The 17,209-nt window shown below is 43.1% G+C and overlaps 1 protein-coding gene across 5 annotated transcripts in view; it reads right to left on the bottom strand.

Annotated features, from left to right (window-relative positions):
* Positions 1–17,209, bottom strand: part of NFYC (nuclear transcription factor Y subunit gamma) — a 64,441-nt gene that overhangs the window by 12,358 nt on the left and 34,874 nt on the right. For all 5 annotated transcript variants that reach the window (XM_024738767.1, XM_024738762.1, XM_024738766.1 and 2 more), the window contains exons 3-6: positions 10,566–10,637; positions 9,032–9,145; positions 5,388–5,483; positions 375–548 (exon numbers count right to left, since the gene is read on the bottom strand). In XM_024738767.1, the coding sequence (XP_024594535.1) occupies positions 375–548; positions 5,388–5,483; positions 9,032–9,145; positions 10,566–10,637 (456 nt within the window). The remainder of the gene's footprint in view (positions 1–374; positions 549–5,387; positions 5,484–9,031; positions 9,146–10,565; positions 10,638–17,209) is intronic.

Here is a 17,209-nt window from a genome sequence, read left to right as displayed (position 1 = left end):
GGGGGCCCCGACAGGGAGAGGCCCACGGCCCCCAAAAAAAAAAAAAAAAAAAAAAAAAAAAAAAAGATGTCACTATTCTTCATGGGGGCAATATAAAGATTTTTTTCCTCCTAAAACTTTTTAGGGATCCTGGAGAATGTCTTGCTCACTGCACTTTCCTCATATGACCCACAAGGAAACCAGGGTCCAGAGAGATCAGGTGACACATCACCTCAATGGCTGAATCTGGGGAAAAGCCCAGGTGTCCAGAATTCAAATCCAGTCCTCTACAGGACCGGGTGATCTGACCGCCCCTCTGCCCCAGTCACACTTTGCCCATCCCAAACCTAAAAGGTGCTGTCTGGCTGGGCCGGCACCCTCCGCGGTTCACAGACCTGGCCCTGCTGAGGCTGTGCAATGATGATCTGCCCGGGCTGGATGGTGGTTGTGGAGCTGGTGGTCTGCTGGCCTTGCTGCTGTCCCTGGACCTGGACGGCAGTGGGCTGCTGAGCCAGCGTGAAGTAGTACTGGACGGGCTCGGCAGGAGTCACAGATTGACGCACCTCCTCCTGTGGGGCACAAGGAGGGGCAGGTAAGAGGAAAAGAACCGGCTCAGCAGCTGCCACAGTGAATTTCCACTCTTCCCCCAAATGGGCTCTGTGCAGTTGCCTGCTGAACGCTGAGCTCTCCACATCTGAAGCCAAGAGAAAGTGGAATTCGAAGAGACCAGTTGTGCTAAATCACACTAAAAATAACAGATTCCATAGGCTTCACAAAACATACAGCCAATTTTCTGAAGTACAGAGTAATCACCCACTGCGTGATGAGTTGCAAATGGGCAAATAATTACTGTAACTAAAAACCACGCACTAGCAGTGCTCGACAGTAAATGCCGTCAAGGCCTATGACCTGAGAAGAGTGCTAACGGCAAGCACCCCAAATACCATGCTCTCAGGCTGGATCCCAATCTCCCAAATAGGCAGCACTCTCTGTATTTCGTTCCCACCACCTCAGGAGGGAACGAGCAGGGGAAAGGGAAACAGGGCTTTTTCTGGACTGGAATTTCAGAATCAAATGTCAGGATCAAGAACACTGGTAGGCAAGAGCCCAGCTTTTCAGAGCATGTCGAGAGCTCTGTGGTCACTGAGGCCATGTCCATCCAGCATCACATCTGGTTTGGTGGTACTTAGCCACAGAAGCGCAACCCAGGGGGCCTGAGGGACAGCCCTCCAGTGGGGTGGCCTCTGGCCGATCTGCTGGGTGAAGAGACCGTTCCTTCTTCAGCTGACGTTTTCCATGGCAGAAGGAGTAAACAACCCTCTCCCAGCCACCTCGAGCTCACAGCTGAGAGTGTAGGATGTTTACACACACTACGGCATGGTTACAGCCTGAGGGTCCAGGGTTGGCCGGCCCCTGACCACTGACACAGATCGGCGTCTGCTCCGGAGGGCCCTGCGACACATGGTGCCCTGCCTGGGACAACAAAAACAACAGAAACATACAACCACTTGGGCTTGTTGAGCAAAATATCAGCTAAATTTACTCACTTCCATGTTCTGGACTAAGTTTGCCAGGTTCAAGGAAAGAGGAAAAGAAGACACTTCTTCAAGGTATAGAGACCCTGTGGACCAAAGCTCTCCAGAGTGACATTTACAAAGTTGGTACTGACCCCATCCCCAATCTGTGCTTCCACAGTCCGTTTCTCATTACACTTGTTTTGTACTTGCTTGGAAAATTCTACTACTTTCCCTGCTAGAATGAAAGCCCTATGAAGGCAAAGCCTCACTCTCTCTTGCTCCCTCCCCACTGTCGCTACCACCTGTCTCCTTGCAGGCACTCAATAAGCAGTTGCTGAATGGATTCATACAGCCAGGCAGACAACCGGAGGTAGGAAAGTACTTTTTTTAACCCAAGTTGGGAGTATGAAAAATTCTCTTGAACCCAACAGTTGTTAGCAATAGAAAAGAATCCCTAATTTCTTGCTACCTCTAGGATTCTGTGGCCGTAGTGCAGGAGACACGCCTGTCCGCTAAAGAACGGGGTTGGGTATTCTTTTGCTTGCCCGGTAACTGGGGGCCCAGGATACTAAAACTAGGACTCCTGATATCTAGCCCCTGAGGAACTTGGATCTCTGCATGACAAGGTTCCCTAATGGCCATTCACCCAGTCTAGGCAGACACTTGTAACATTCTGGGTTTCTAAGCTAGTCCTCAAACATGAACCAGCTTTCTAAGTTAATGTATTCTGTGCTTCAGGCCCAAACAGTTTGAACCCTGGACATGATCATGCCGAGGAAGAAGAAAAAGGAGGTCCCCTTTTATGTTCATCTAGGTCTCAGTTTCCAGAACAACTTAACTGTGACAACATCACCTCCACTTCAACTCCAACTTCTCACCATTATAAATAAAGGTCAGCCAGTCAACTTGATCTTGGCTGTGACAGGGATAATACTGACACCCTCCTTAGCGAAGAAACCAAGACCAACTGCTCTTTTCAAGGCTCCTGAAATAGGTTCAATGAATTTATTTTCCACTCAGAACTCCCTTCCCATTCTATAAGAAACATCAACCACTGAAATCCAAACTAACTTGGAAAAGCTCTTGGGTGATGAGAGGGTACAGAGGACTAAGACCCCTAGAACTAACTTGTAGGAAGTCTTAGGGAGTAGGGAGCCACTGGCATTTACCAGCCCTGACCTGTCACTCTTCTGTCTCCAGTTATCCTTGACTGTAGCTAATCTGCAAGTGAATATGGTCTTTTTGCCAGACAAATAGCAAACCCTTTAAGTACCACTTTCAGAAGCTAAAATATCCCTTGCCAAAGCTGTGAGAACATGTAAAGAGCTTCTCCTATGATGCCTACTGTATGCTCTTAAACTGTTTATGAACTAGGCAGTGTCTAGGACACTTCTGTGAGTATCAAATAGAGGCACCAAGGTTTGTGTTGTGAGGACAGGCATGACAGCTCTCAAATCACTGGAATGGAAGGAGGCATATCTAAGCTTCTTCTGCATTATGAATACTCATTCCGCCAATGGAGGTCAAGCTAGCAAGGGAGTGATTATGATTGGTTTAAAGAAATGGGTGAAGAGGAAATGACATTTCAGTGTGCAGGAACTTTCAACTCACAGTCTTAGTGGGGCAGAAGTCAGGCCTCAACTATCTTCTGCCTGAGTAGTCTCGCTTCCCCAAAGAACAAGAAGACATCCCCACGCACCTCAGAGAAGTCAAGGGCCTTAGATGCACAACTCAGTATTTCTGGCTCGGTTCTTTCCCGAGCAGTGGGAAATCACCCCCTGTGCTAGAACAATCTCTGAATGACTGGATCAATCCAGAATGGGGCGCTTGCCCAGCTTTAGCAGTGGCCTCCCCAACCAGAGTGCCTGCTCTTAGAATCTCTTCAGAAGTAGAGTCTGACAGACAACGCCAGAGAACAAGCAGCCTCACATCCTAGAGCCATCACCACAGTGCTGTGCAGCCAGCCCCAGACTGGAAAAAAGCACATTTGCTTCAGTAGCAAGAATGAACTGCTCCCTCCTTCAGAAAGGGTGAGTTCTGGAGAGTAGGCGCTTTTAAAGGACTTAAGGAAGGTGCCAGCCAATTTGGAGCTTGGGAAAACATCATGTCTACAGCGGATTAAAAGTGCTATCTTAGAATTTCAGGCCAGCTTTCAGCAATCTCAACCTTTCAAAGGCCAGGCAGTAGCTCTCCCGAATAGGATGCCTATCAATGGCCTGAACACCTGCAAAGAACTGAACCTGTTCAGTTCAGAAACTGAGCTGTTTCAGCTAGACACACTTTAAAGGAGATGGATCATAGCATTCTGAGTCAGGCTAGGATGTAACAAGGAGCTCTCTGACACCCTAAGAGAGTCAAGCACTGAGGACGCTGGAGGAAGGGAGAGGACACGACCATTCTCTCTAGCCAGCTGGCTCGGCAGGCAGCCCCAGGGAACAAGCAGGAGTTGGTGCAAGGAGCCCGAGCAAGGCCTGATTTTGTCACAGAGCTCACCACCTTGGTCTAAAGGGGGCTTCTGAAACAAATTCCAACAAGGAGAATGGGTGAATGCTATCAACTGTTCTGAAGGAAGTGAAGTGGTCTGAGTTCTTGTTGTGGTGACTTCTCAGAGAGGAGGGAAGCACTAAGAGGAGGAACTGAGCCGTGGGCACAAACCTGCAATGTTTCAAAGGCGATGCACAGCGGGACGACCGTGGCAGCCTGCCGCTGTAAACATCCGACTGAAAGCTCCCTGGAACGCCTTACAGCTTCCAGTCAAGGATGTTTACAGTAGCAAAGACTGCCCAGAAAGAACGAAGACGCAGTGAGGCACCCCGCTCTAGGAAGGAGGTGCAGAGGGCTTGCTAACCCAAAGACCCTCAGGCAGGGTCGGGATTACAAAGGGTGTTTAAGATGCCCACTTCTCCTACACTCTCCTACTCGCTGTTAACGTGAGACGGCACAGGAGACTGGTCGTCACTGAATGGCTCCTGTTTCTAAGGACAATACACTATGAATTAATTCATTAAAAACGCTTAAAATTTTATTAACAAAACAGAGAAAGCAGATCAAGGCTCAGCTTTGCTCCTGCCAGACTCTGCCACTATTCCCCAAGCATCTCTACTACATCTAGTGAGTCATGCAATCTGCATGCCTAAAATGATGAGCTATACAGGAGAGGGGTCTATCACAATTGCAATTAAGAGCTTTACGCACCCAAAGTGCTGAAAAACAATGGTGTGACCTCTGGAGAGGAGCAGACAGAAGAGCAGGAAAGGCAGACACTCACATTCTTTCTCATGACTGCTTAGAAAGGTTGCTTAAGTGGTGGTTCTCAAATATGGTTACACATTAAAAGCATCCGGAGAGCTTTAAAAAGCACTAATGCCTGGGCCTCCCCCTCGCAGATTCTGATTCAGCTGGTGTAGGGGGCGGGGCCTAGGGACTGGTAGTTTTTAAACCCTAACAGGTGATTCTAATGTGCAGCCAGCGCACTGTGCAGAGAACCACAATCTAGACTAAGAGAAAACCCAGTCCACTCACTCCAGACACCACTATGCACACACAGAAGCTGTTTCTTGGAAATCTAAAATCTGTAACTTGCTCTCCCATCCCAGATTAAGAACTCTGACAGACTTCCTAGGATACCTCGAAATGAGCTTCACTTTACTGTTGTAACTAAAGTCTTTCATTTTCATTTTGTCTGTTTTCACTGAAATTCCACCTCAGAGGCACTGAGTTAAAAGCATCCCTAAATGAGTAACAGGAGGAGATGTTAAGGGTGGATCTGGTCTACAGAAAGAAAAGCAAAAGAAGAGCAAATGACTTGTGCTGCGAGAGGAAAAGGAGCGTATCTGACACCAGGATGCAAGGCACTCTCTAGTCAGCAGCAGCAATGCCTTCCCAGCTCACCTGACGCTTTGGTGGTTTCAGCTCATCTCTTGGAACAATATCGATGAGAAAGTCAAACTGATCAAATTTTGTAATTGCCATGGCGATATCATTCCTCTGTAACAAAGAAAAGCAGAGTGAAAAATTAGCCTGGGGAGAAACTAGTTCACCTGGCTTTCTACTCTCCAAGTTACAAGTAAGGTAAGATGATGACTTCTAAGCCAAATTAAATACCCATGGCCAAGCCTACAGGCCAAAAGTAGTACAACCAAACTCTTATAAACTTCAAATGATCAGACTTGATGGACAAACACTGACAAAAAAGAGATAAATGTAGCTCATGCTCTACAAACTGTATATTTGAGGCTCCAACTATTACCACTTCCGCTGGATCCTAAATTATCATCCTCCAGATACATCTGTACAAATCTAGCAATCTTAACTGACACGTTTCTGGTCATTCTGTGGTTAGCAAGGTTAGACTATCATTCAACCTTATAACTTTTTAAGCCCCTAAATAATATTTTGGCTCTTTGGTTCACAAGTAGTTATAATCTATTTTGAATCTCTTTGCTGAAATCCTAATTCAATAACTTTTTGCAATATTTTCTAGTCATTGGATCTATATATGTTAGTTCCTACAAGGCTACAATTTTTATTTTGAAATTCAAAATCACAATGTCAAATCCACAGTTTAAATCTTGTTCCACATGACATGAACACTGGAAGCCTGAAGTCACTAGAACAGAGGCAGGGTGGGTAGAGACCAAGTCAGCTGACTAATGCTACTGAAACCACGGTCTGCTCTGATGGCGTTCTTTCTAAGAGTGACATTCCCTTTCTTTAAATAATAAAATTAAAAGATTTTTAATTAAAAACCAACACACTATGTATACTTAAGATCTGTGTACTTCACTGTATGACAATTTTAAAGCAAAGGAAAAAACAGAAAAAAATAGTGAACTATGGTGAGTGAGACATATGTTGAAGTGTTCAGGGGAATGTAAACTTTTAAATGCATATAAAAATAGATGACTTGGGGACTTCCCTGATGGCGCAGTAGTTAAGAATCCGCCTGTCAATGCAGGGGACACGGGTTAAAGCCCTGGTCCGGGAAGATCCCACATGCCACGGAACAACTAAGCCTGTGTGCCACAACTACTGAGCCTGTGCTCTAGAGCCCACGTGCCACAACTACTGAAGCCCACGTGCCTAGAGCCCACGCTCTGCAACAAGCCACCGCAATGAGAAGCCCACGCATTGCAACGAAGAGTAGCCCCCACTTGCCCACGCACAGCAATGAAGACACAGTGCAGCCAAAAATAAATTAAAAATAAAAACAAATAAATAAACTGACTTTGGAGCAGCAATGGTGGCTGTGCATCTTCAAAAAACAAATAGATGACTTGATGGATAGAGAGAAAGACAGACATGGGAACAAAACAAGTAAAATGTTAACGGTAGGATCTAGGCGGTCAGTATACAGGTGTTCACTGTAAACTCTGCTTATGTTCAAATTTTTTTGTGCGTTAGCATGTTGACTTTTCCAACATAATAAAATGTTGGAGGGAAAAGTCAACATGCTAACAGAAATCTTTAGCAAGACCTATATATCACATCTTAAAAGAAGGTGACTCATCAGACAAAATAGGAGGGGATGGAAATTTTCCTTCCCTTGTCTTTGTGATGGCCCCAAGCCATTGAAATGCAAAACTCCAGTCCACCCTTCTTGCCAGCCACCAGCTTGATAATAAACCCTCCCAACCGAAGCAGGGCACATCTTAAGGCTGCCAGGTCTCATTTAAGATTAGTACGATGTAGTATCATGTTCTTGATGATGTCACCTACTCAAGCTACCCAAATGGCTCATCAATGGATAGAATGAGGGGGAGAAAAAAAAAATCACCTCCAAACATACACCAAAGTGTTCTACAGAATTTTGGAAACAGATATACTTAAATGGGTCTTTTTAACATTTTTATTTTGGCTTTTTTAATGCTAGTATTTTACTGATTATCGTATTTAGTAAAAAAAATACAGAAATCTTAAGTACACAGCTTGATGAATTTGAATAAATATATGCACCCAGGTAGCTATCACCCAGATAAGAACAGACAAAGTTTCCTTCTATCCCTTTCCAGTCAACTTCCTTCCCCTACCAATCTGAGGCAACAACAACTCTGATTTCTATCATCACAGATGGTGACAGTATATGGTGTACGTGCTACGTAATTTTTTCCTCTGGTTTCTTTTGCTTAATATTATTGAGATTCATCCATGTTGTTGTAGGAATAAACAGTTTGCTTCTTTTATTGTTGAGTAGTAATCCATTTTATGAATATATCAATTTGTTAATATATTTACATCTTGATGGATATTTGAGCTGTTTCCAGTTTTTGGCTATTATAAACAAGGTTGTTATGAACATTCCAATACAACAATGTCCACACTTGGGTGTACACATAGGAGTGGTATGGCTGGGTCTTAGGATAAGGAACATGTTTAACTTTATTAGAAAGTGCCAAATAGTTTTCCAAGGTGATCGCACCTTACATTCTGACCAGCAATAAACGTTTCAGTCACTTCACTTCCTTGTCAACACTTGGTATTGTCAGTCTTTTTTATTTTAGCCATTGTAGTGGGTGTAAACCAGTATCTCATTGTGGTTTTAATCTGTATTTCCCAGATGACAAATGATGTTGTATACCTTTTTACATGCTTATTGGTCATCTGGGTATCTTCTGTTTTGAAGGGCCTGTTCAAGTGCTTTGCCCATTTTACTTTTTAATCTGAATTGATCTTGAAGGTAGCTTTAATTGGATCTCTCTAAATTCACAGACTTCCTTCAAGACAGCATAAAATAAGTTTTCAATGTCTGGCTGCACTAGAATATAGACTCCCCAAGGGTAGGAATTTTTGTCTGTTTTGTGTATTAGTCCCCAGGGCCTAGAACAGTGCTTGGCACATTGTGGGTATTCATTTAATATCTGTAAGATAAATGAATAAAAGCATGAATTTTCAATTTTGGAGATAAAGGGAAACAGAAAGCATAATTTACTTCCTTGGCTTTGTTGTTAAAATACTGTCACTCTTGTATCTGTCACACCCTTCCTCTTATGTCTGGGAAACCTTTCCTCTAACAACTAGGGCCTGGATGTTGAGCGGAGGGCCTCTAGAGCCAATGACCAAGGGGTCCTCATACAACATGAATGCTGATTTGCTGGATTAAAATAAAAAAGGAAACATGAAAGAAGAAGAAAAGGATTCCCGGGAAAGTAGGGAAGGAACAAAAAGGCTAATGAGGTTAGTGAGACTATTCTTCCTGGGACTGTTCTTTTCTGCAGTCTCTCAAGGCTTCCAACCAGAAGTTGTTTAGATCTGGAAATAGATAAATACCACTTTAGCCTCTGTTTATAGTGAGAGCTCACCAAGTACAAAGTTCAGTCACTGAGCTGTGAAAAACAGGAGAGTTGGAAATTAAGATTCTTGGTGGGGAAATAAAGACTATCTTGGCTATATGGTCTGCCTGCCTCCCAGCAGTAGAGGAAGATGCCAGTTAAACATATCAGCTTGACAGAGTCCTAAGGAAAAACAAAAACTTTGGTCCAAAGCCATGCAACAGAAGAAGGCAAAGGCAGCTCTTGCCTAATTTTCTACAATATTACCTGAAGAGTCCGGCGCTTGTTATCCTCTGTGTGGATCCAGGCTCGAAGAGTCAACTCAGTGATAAAAATCTGGGCCGCCTTGGCAAACAGCACAGGGGCTTCTGCACTGATCATCTGTAACAGACGTAGGCCCTCCCTGTCAATCACCAGCAAGTCATTCAAACCAGTCAGTTCGTCCCTTACCTCATGTCCTACTCTTGGGCTATGGGGCAAGGGCTAGAAAACAAGAAGGTGGTAGCCTTATAAGATTCCAAGGTAAAATAAATCCACGAGTAGGGACAAAGCAGGTAGCAGACAGAAGAAGGGAAGAGGGAAAAAAGGATATTTATCTAGCACCTACCATGCACTTTCTTTCTCTCATAATAGCCTTTCAGAGAAACTAGGGTTTAGGAGAGATGAAGTGATTTGCCTATGTCCATAGAGCCAGTAAGTGGTAGGATTTAGGTTCTAATCCAAAGGGAGACAATGTGGGGAAAGATAATGAGTATGAGAGCCAACGGATTTAGGGAAAATCTCTGGCTTCCCATCCTTTTGGGCTTTATTTTTCACATAGTGAAAAAGAGGATAACAACCTTCCAGGGTTGCTGTGGGAATCAAATGAGATAATATATATAAAAGCACCCAGCACAAGGCCTGGCACACAGTAAGTGCTCAAGTAATGCAAGCTGCCTTTGCCAAGTCTGAATTCAAAGTTCAAACTCTTGGTCAAACAAAGCTCTGAACCCTTGGTGAGGTGGTCTATGCAGGATATAGCCACGGGAAGAGCTCTGTAGTTAAGAAAGTAGGAGGTGAGATTTGGGATCTCGGTTCTTCTATGCTGGGTGAGACACTTTTAACCTCTTTGTGTCTATTTCCATGTCTATAGAATGGTGAAACTAACAATTCTTATCCTATCAAATCTCTCAGGGTTACCATGAGGAAGAAGTTAGCTAATAAAAGGGAAAACTGTGGTAAACTGTTAGCTTTCCACACAAATACAAGAGACTATCAATTTTGAGTGGAAAGAGAGACAGTTGCTCTTTTCCTGTGAGAACTGTAACAGGATGTGGACTCCTAGGAATACAGAAAAGGCCACCCCCAAGTAAATCTTCTCACAAGTATAAATCATGTGAAACAACTTACAGATTGAAAAGTTAGAACAAGTGCAATATCATTATCAAACATTTCTTAGAGCTCAGATCAACACACTAGAGATTGCAATAAGATGCTAGGAAGACGCCACTGTCCCGCTGATGTGATGACACACGCTCACATTACACAGTGGAAAGAATCGGGCGATTCAGAAAGCAAATACTCAGCATCTTTTCAACATCTGGAAAACAGGATATCCCCAATTTTCAGAGAAGACCATACAACAATTAAAACTGTTCAATTTTAGCTCACATAACAATTTTAGAGAGAATCCAAATAAAAAAGCAACAGACAATATTATTTTCGTTTTTGTTTAATTAGACTTTGAGCTCTAGAGAAATGAGCAATAATTTTCCCATCGTTTTACTTTCAATATGAATAATGAAAATGAATGTGAATTCACCTTCACATCTTCATCCAGTTTCATAATCTTCTTAATACGAGCCAGTGGGAGTTCCTGTACTCGGAAATCTTTCTGAAATGAGTAACAACAGGTACATAAATGGTAGGAATAATCAACAGGGTATGACAGGCAGCATGAAACAGTCTGATTGATTTAGTCCCTCCTTTCAGAAAATATGGCAGGAGAGGAAGTACAAATGAAATTAACAAAATACAAGCTCTAGAGGCAAAATACTTCTTAACCAAGGCAGAGCTTCAAACAAAGGGTTTCAGGATAAACTTATGATGGCTTCTAACAGTGCCCTCATGAAAAGTGGCCCCAAACAATACCAGATTCTTTGCCAGCACAATATAGAGATGTATTATACGTGTCTTCCCCTCACCCAAGAAAGTTTACCAGCTTGCATGCAGGTTAAAATGAGATTTTTGTCTTAGGGATTTTCCTCTAGTTCTTCCTTCTAATCAAGGACTGCAAGGGCAAGTGCCAGCAGCACCTGACCACAGTGACTGTTCTCATCAGCCAATGTGGCACTGCCTATTGCCTTTTTTTGTTTTGCAGTACACGGGCCTCTCACTGTTGTGGCCTCTCCCGTTGTGGAGCACAGGCTCCAGACGCGCAGGTTCAGCGGCCATGGCTCACGGGGCCCAGCCGCTCCGCGGCATGTGGGATCCTCCCGGACTGGGGCACGAACCCGTGTCCCCTGCATCGGCAGGCGGACTCTCAACCACTGCACCACCAGGGAAGCCCGGCACTGCCTATTTCTGACCTTTGCACTAATGTGACACCAGAAATTGGGGAGGAGCTCCTTTCCCATCACAGCAGCAAAGGCCTTGTCTCCAAAATCTGCTTGGGGGTGGGGGTGGGAGTAGAAGAGTATGGAAAAAGGGTGAGGGTGAATATATCAGCTGTCATTTAGGAATAGCCCGGTCAATTTTTTCTTAACAAACAAGACTAAGCTGGGGAGAAACCATTTAACTTTACTGTGGATAGGATTTAGGAAAGGGATTTTCGATTAGCACTACTCAATTACTTGCAGTTTAAGCGCTTTTTCATTTTATTTTGATACTACTGGTATTTAAACACATGGCCAATGATGGATGCAATTCTAGAAATAAAAATCAATTTTGGGTTTCAGAGCTGCAATGAAGAGAAAGGTGCAAAGGCAGAGATTAGCTAAAATCAGCAAAATCCCTACTGGGACTAGGTGTCAAATGATTGATTCTATAAGTGGTCTGAAATGTGACTCAATATGCTCACCTGGGAATTTACATCATCACATTACGGAGGAAGCAGCTCTTATTTGAGATCTGGTATAATTAACATGCATCAGTGAACTTTCTTTTCCAAGACCAACAGAAAACCTCAACTATACATCAAAGAAGGCAGTGGGGCATTTTGGAAAAACATCACCAGCCTTTCCAGACTCTATTTTATGAATACAGAAGAGCAACTATTAGGATAAAATGTACACCGAGACATCTTACTTACTTACTTACTTATTTATTTGGTCATGCCGGGCAGCATGCAGGATCTTAGTTCCCCGACCAGGGATTGAACCCATGCCCCCTGCAGTGGAAGCATGGAGTCCTAACCACTGCACCGCCAGGGAAGTCCCAAGACGTCTAATTACTCCACCCAAACCCAACAAGCTGCTTGGCTACCACTCACCTCTACAAATTTCCAACACTAATTTTTCATCTTTTCCTTTTCCAAATTAGGTATCAGCATTTTCCATAAGCCTCTAAAAACCTAACCCTGGAGTGGTAGAGGCTTAGAAGTCCAGTTTATTAAAGTTTCACCAAAAGGAGACAGCAGGACACATACTATTCTTATTTTTTCTCCTCCTCTTTCATTTATTACTTCATGCAACTCAACTAACAGCAAATGTATGATACCTACTACTATGCGGAAGATGCGAATATATTCTTACCTTTGAATAGCCAAATAGTTTAATTGTTAGAGACTATCACATAAGAACATTATAATCCCCTATCCTATACTAGAATGGGGGTGTAAAATCCCACACGGAAAAGAAATGACCAGCTGGCAATGGGAGGTGTGGGGCGCTGGAGTGAGCGAGAGGAACTGGCAAATGTTCCACAGAGGGGCTGAATCTCAATTATATCTAGGGATACTGCAAATCTGCTTGCTGGAAAAGTATGTTATTCAGACAGAAGAAACAGCATGCACAGAAGCACAGAGACAAAAAACCTGGCCTATTTAAGTTTTCGATGTATGACCTTAGTACAGAGGGGAACAGTAGGAAAGGGAACGCTGGATTGGGGCCAGATTCTAAAGGGATTTTTAAAAAAACATTTAACTACAGAAATCAATCACTGGTCTTCTTTCTTGTGTGGCATATCACACAAAATGATGATGTTAAACAGAAATGCCAAAGAGAATACTAGGGATGATAATTCCTTTGGAAGGCCTCCCAGGATGATACATAAAGAAAAAGATTATGACCACAAGATTTAGGTCTCTTGCAAGTGTGCTCTCATTTGGCTTGGTTATTTAATATAATTCCCACAAGGCTGTTCTAAGATTACTTAACTAAAGCCCAAAGCTAATAAAAAGACCTCCTTCCCTAACTTGAAAGAATAAAATATTACTTTTAGAATTTCTATGAGACTATTCTTTAATTAAAAGAAAAAACAAGAAAAGGTCAAGGATATCATCCCCACCTTGATGATGTGTAAAATGAGGCAGAAATTTACAAAAAGCTCTGCTCTAAGCCCCACCAACCTTTTCTTTTGTGAGAAACTTTCTCATGATCCCCAAACCTTGAGATCTTAAAGGATCTTCAGATGTGTGTGTGTGGCTCATTATCGCTGACAACAGCCCAGTTTTCTATAATCTCAGCCTAGCTTTCCAGTCACATGTAAGGGTTTACAACAAGCTTATTGGAGAGGGGAGCCCCTTCACTATCAGTAAATTGGCTTTCAAGTCAATGCTCCCCTTGTCATTGGAAACCATGCAACTGACATGAGTAACATTAAACTTCTTCTCCCGATGCTAATCCAAGTGGAAGAACAACTAACACATTTTACTCTTGGAAGTGACGTCAGCATGGTAGAAGAGCAGATTCTCTCAGAACATTCTCGTGCTCTTGACCACAACCAAAGAGCTACACTTAAAAATGCTGCCAACGGGGCTTCCTGGTGGCGCAGTGGTTGAGAGTCCGCCTGCCGATGCAGGGGACGCGGGTTCGTTCCCCGGTCCGGGAAGATCCCACATGCCGCAGAGCGGCTGGGCCCGTGAGCCATGGCTGCTGAGCCTGCGCATCCGGAGCCTGTGCTCCGCAACGGGAGAGGCCACAACAGTGAGAGGCCCGCGTACCACAAAAAAAAAACAAAAACAAAACAAAAAAAAAACGCTGCCAACTCAAATTGCTGAATTTCAAGAAGTCTGAATTCACTCAATGAGAGCTGAAAGCCAAAGAGAAGTCAGTGGGTCTCAGGCTGCACTAAAGAACATCCACAGTCTCAAACAATCATGAGAAATCTTTTGCAGGCCTACCTAGTCAGGCGCTCACTCTGGCAAAGTCAAGATTCTATCCTCTCGAAAGCAGTGATTCTCAACCTTGGCAACATGTCAGAATCACCTGGGGGAGCTTTTGAAAAACAAGATGTCTGCGCTTTACCCCAGACTAAGTGAATCAGGAACTCTAGGGAGTGGAGTCCTGGCATCACATTTTTTGAAAACTACCCTGGTGGCTGTAATCCACAGTGAGGGGTTAAGGACCACTGCTTTAAAGCCTTGTTGCTCCATGTGAGGTCCCTAGACCAGCAATGGCATCATCTGGGAACTCAAAAGAAATGTAGAATCTCAGGCTCCAATCCAAACCTCCTAAATCAAAATCTGTATTTCAACATGACCCTTATGTTGTTCACATATAGATAATAAATTCTGAGAAGCACTGCTCTACAGGAAGAGCTCAAACAGCACAGGACCTATTTTTTAACAGTCCACCAACCTTTACCTCCAAGTTCTTATTTAAATGGTTATCTGATTTGATTGTAAGGGTGGAAATGTCATCTTCCAGTCTGGAGGCATTGAAGAATGAAAAGATATAATTGGAGATTAAAAGAAAGTGACCTAAGCATTAAATTACAGCTAACTGAAGGCTAAATGGGATGTACGGAAGGAGCTTAAAGGAGGATCAGATTTTTCTTTAAGATTCAGCGTTACTGCCTCCCCATCTGCCCCCCAAAAGACAAAAGTGAGCTTCTTCTTCCCCCCTTTCGAAGAGGTCTAGAAGGGTAAAATTCAATGCCAAGAAGTCTATTAATTACTGTTCCCAGAGTTCTGCTACAGTATTTTACACAATCATCCTGGTGTACGATCATTTTGGTATGATTTTTAACCAACTTCAATTCCAGCTGAACACCATCTGGGTTTATGGACAATGCAGAGCTTTCAAGAATGAGGAGAGCCTGATGGCCAAGCTGAGATGAAAGACAAATTGCTTTTGCAGAACACAGACCAAAACGACTGGGGCCAATGTCTCCAATACATCACGAATTATATCATCTAGCAAACTTCAATTACTTGTTTTTGGAACATCTTTGTCCCAGTCACAGAGAGACCACAACACCTATGAGTATTCTCATAAGTTTTATTTACGTTTGGATGGTTTGAACATATGGATTTTTAAAAAAATCTGGTAGACACTTTGAGATGTCAACCTAAGAGGCTCTGATATATCTGAGGAAGTCTGGTTGTAAGTGCTGTTGAGTTCTGGAAAGGCACAGACTAAACACTAAAACGTCAGCCATGTTACACCGGCAGAAGTGTAGTCAGAGAAGCAGATGCCTTCTTCGTGTGCCATAGGCAGAGGGAAAATAAAAGTTTTACAAAGGGACTTTATTGGATTGCATTCTCACTCAAACTTGGCACTATGTTGCTTCACACTAACTCTGAAGCAGAGGAATCTGATTCATTCAAATATTTAACGTGCACCTATTTTATGCCGAACATCATTCTAAGCATCTGATGTAAGAGATACGATGGTAGCAGTCTAGGAGTCTTTTCTCAGGGGTACACAGGAGGAAATTTTTAGTTAGCCATCAATAGAAGATTAAAAAAGACTTTCCTCCTTGAGCTTCTTTCTCCTTACTCATAAAACTTGAATTACAAGTGAATCCCTCAAAGTAACCCACTTTTTAAAAAAATAAATTTATTTACTTATTTATTTATTTTTGGCTGCATTGGGTCTTCATTGCTGTACGCGGGCTTTCTCTAGTTGTGGCGAGTGGTGGAGGAGCTACTCTTCATTGTGGTGCATGGGCTTTTCATTGCGGTTGGCTTCACTTGTTGCAGAGCATGGGCTCTAAGTGCACAGGCTTCAGTAGCTGTGGCTTGCGGGCTCTAGAGCGCAGGCTCTAGTTGTGGCGCACAGGCTTAGCTGCTCCGCGGCATGTGGGATCTTCCCGGACCAGGGATCGAACCCATGTCCCCTGCATTGGCAGGTGGATTCTTAACCACTGCGCCACCAGGGAAGTCCCAAATCCATTTTTAACCTCTGAAGGACTAGCTGTCTAGTGACAAAAAGTTGGTCAACACCACCATCTGCTCTGATGTCAAACTTGAAAATTAAACCAAGTAGGATAAAAATCAAAGCCCACATTCCTGTTCACTGCAGCATTATTCACTATAGGCAAGAAATGAAAGCAACCCAAATGCCCACTGACAGATGAATGGATAAACAAAGTGTGGTATGTACACATACACAGGAAATATTATTCAGCCTGAATAAGGAAAGAAATCCTGTCACATGCTACAACATGGATGAACCTTGAAAACATTATGCTAAGCGAAATAAGCCAGGCACAAAAAGACAAATACTGTATGGGTCCACCTATGTGAGGTACTTAGAGTGCTCAGAGAAACAGAAAGTAGAATGGTGATTACCAAGGTCTGGGGAGAGGGAAAAGCGGGTGGTGGTGGTTTTATGGGTATAAAGTTTCAGTTCTGCAAGATTAAAAAGTCCTGGATATCTGTTTCACAACAATGTAAATACACTACTGAACTGTACATTTTTAAATGGTTAAGATGGTAAATTTCATTGTGTCCTTTTACCACAATAAAAAAAAAAAGTCAAAGTCCAACAAAATACAGAAAAGCTAGGTGCTGAATTTGAACTTCCACAGTTTATGTGACCCCTCGCCTGATCCTGGATTTTTTCGGCGTTCAAGCTGGAGGACAGACTTGCTGCACTGGCCTAGTCCCACCATACCCCAGGAGGGCACTAGTTTTACACCAGGCTGATCCCAGCACTAAAACCTGATAAGCTTAACCATGAGATTATCCCCTCAAAACATGCACAAAATACCCCACTTTTGACTTTATAATTTCATTTTTTTCCTTCCTTCTGTTTTATATCTAAGATAGTACAGATAACTACTACCTTTAGACTGCGGAAGAGAAAGAATGATTTTTCAGTGGAAATCCACCTGTGAGCACAGGCCACTCCGAGAAAGCTCAAGCCAAGTTCAACTGCTGAAAATCCCCCATACAAACAAACGTGACCCACAGGTACATTCAGAATATAAATTAGTTTCTCTACCCCTGAAGTCAAGTGGGCGTTTATCACAGTAAGTTATTTTGTTTATTTTTTTTTTTTTTTTTTTTTTTTTTTTTTT

This window comes from Neophocaena asiaeorientalis, unplaced genomic scaffold (assembly GCF_003031525.2).
Source record: "Neophocaena asiaeorientalis asiaeorientalis breed wild unplaced genomic scaffold, Neophocaena_asiaeorientalis_V1.1 scaffold106, whole genome shotgun sequence".
In the NCBI taxonomy this organism is placed as follows: domain Eukaryota; kingdom Metazoa; phylum Chordata; class Mammalia; order Artiodactyla; family Phocoenidae; genus Neophocaena; species Neophocaena asiaeorientalis.
This window is presented reverse-complemented; position numbering and strand designations above follow the sequence as displayed.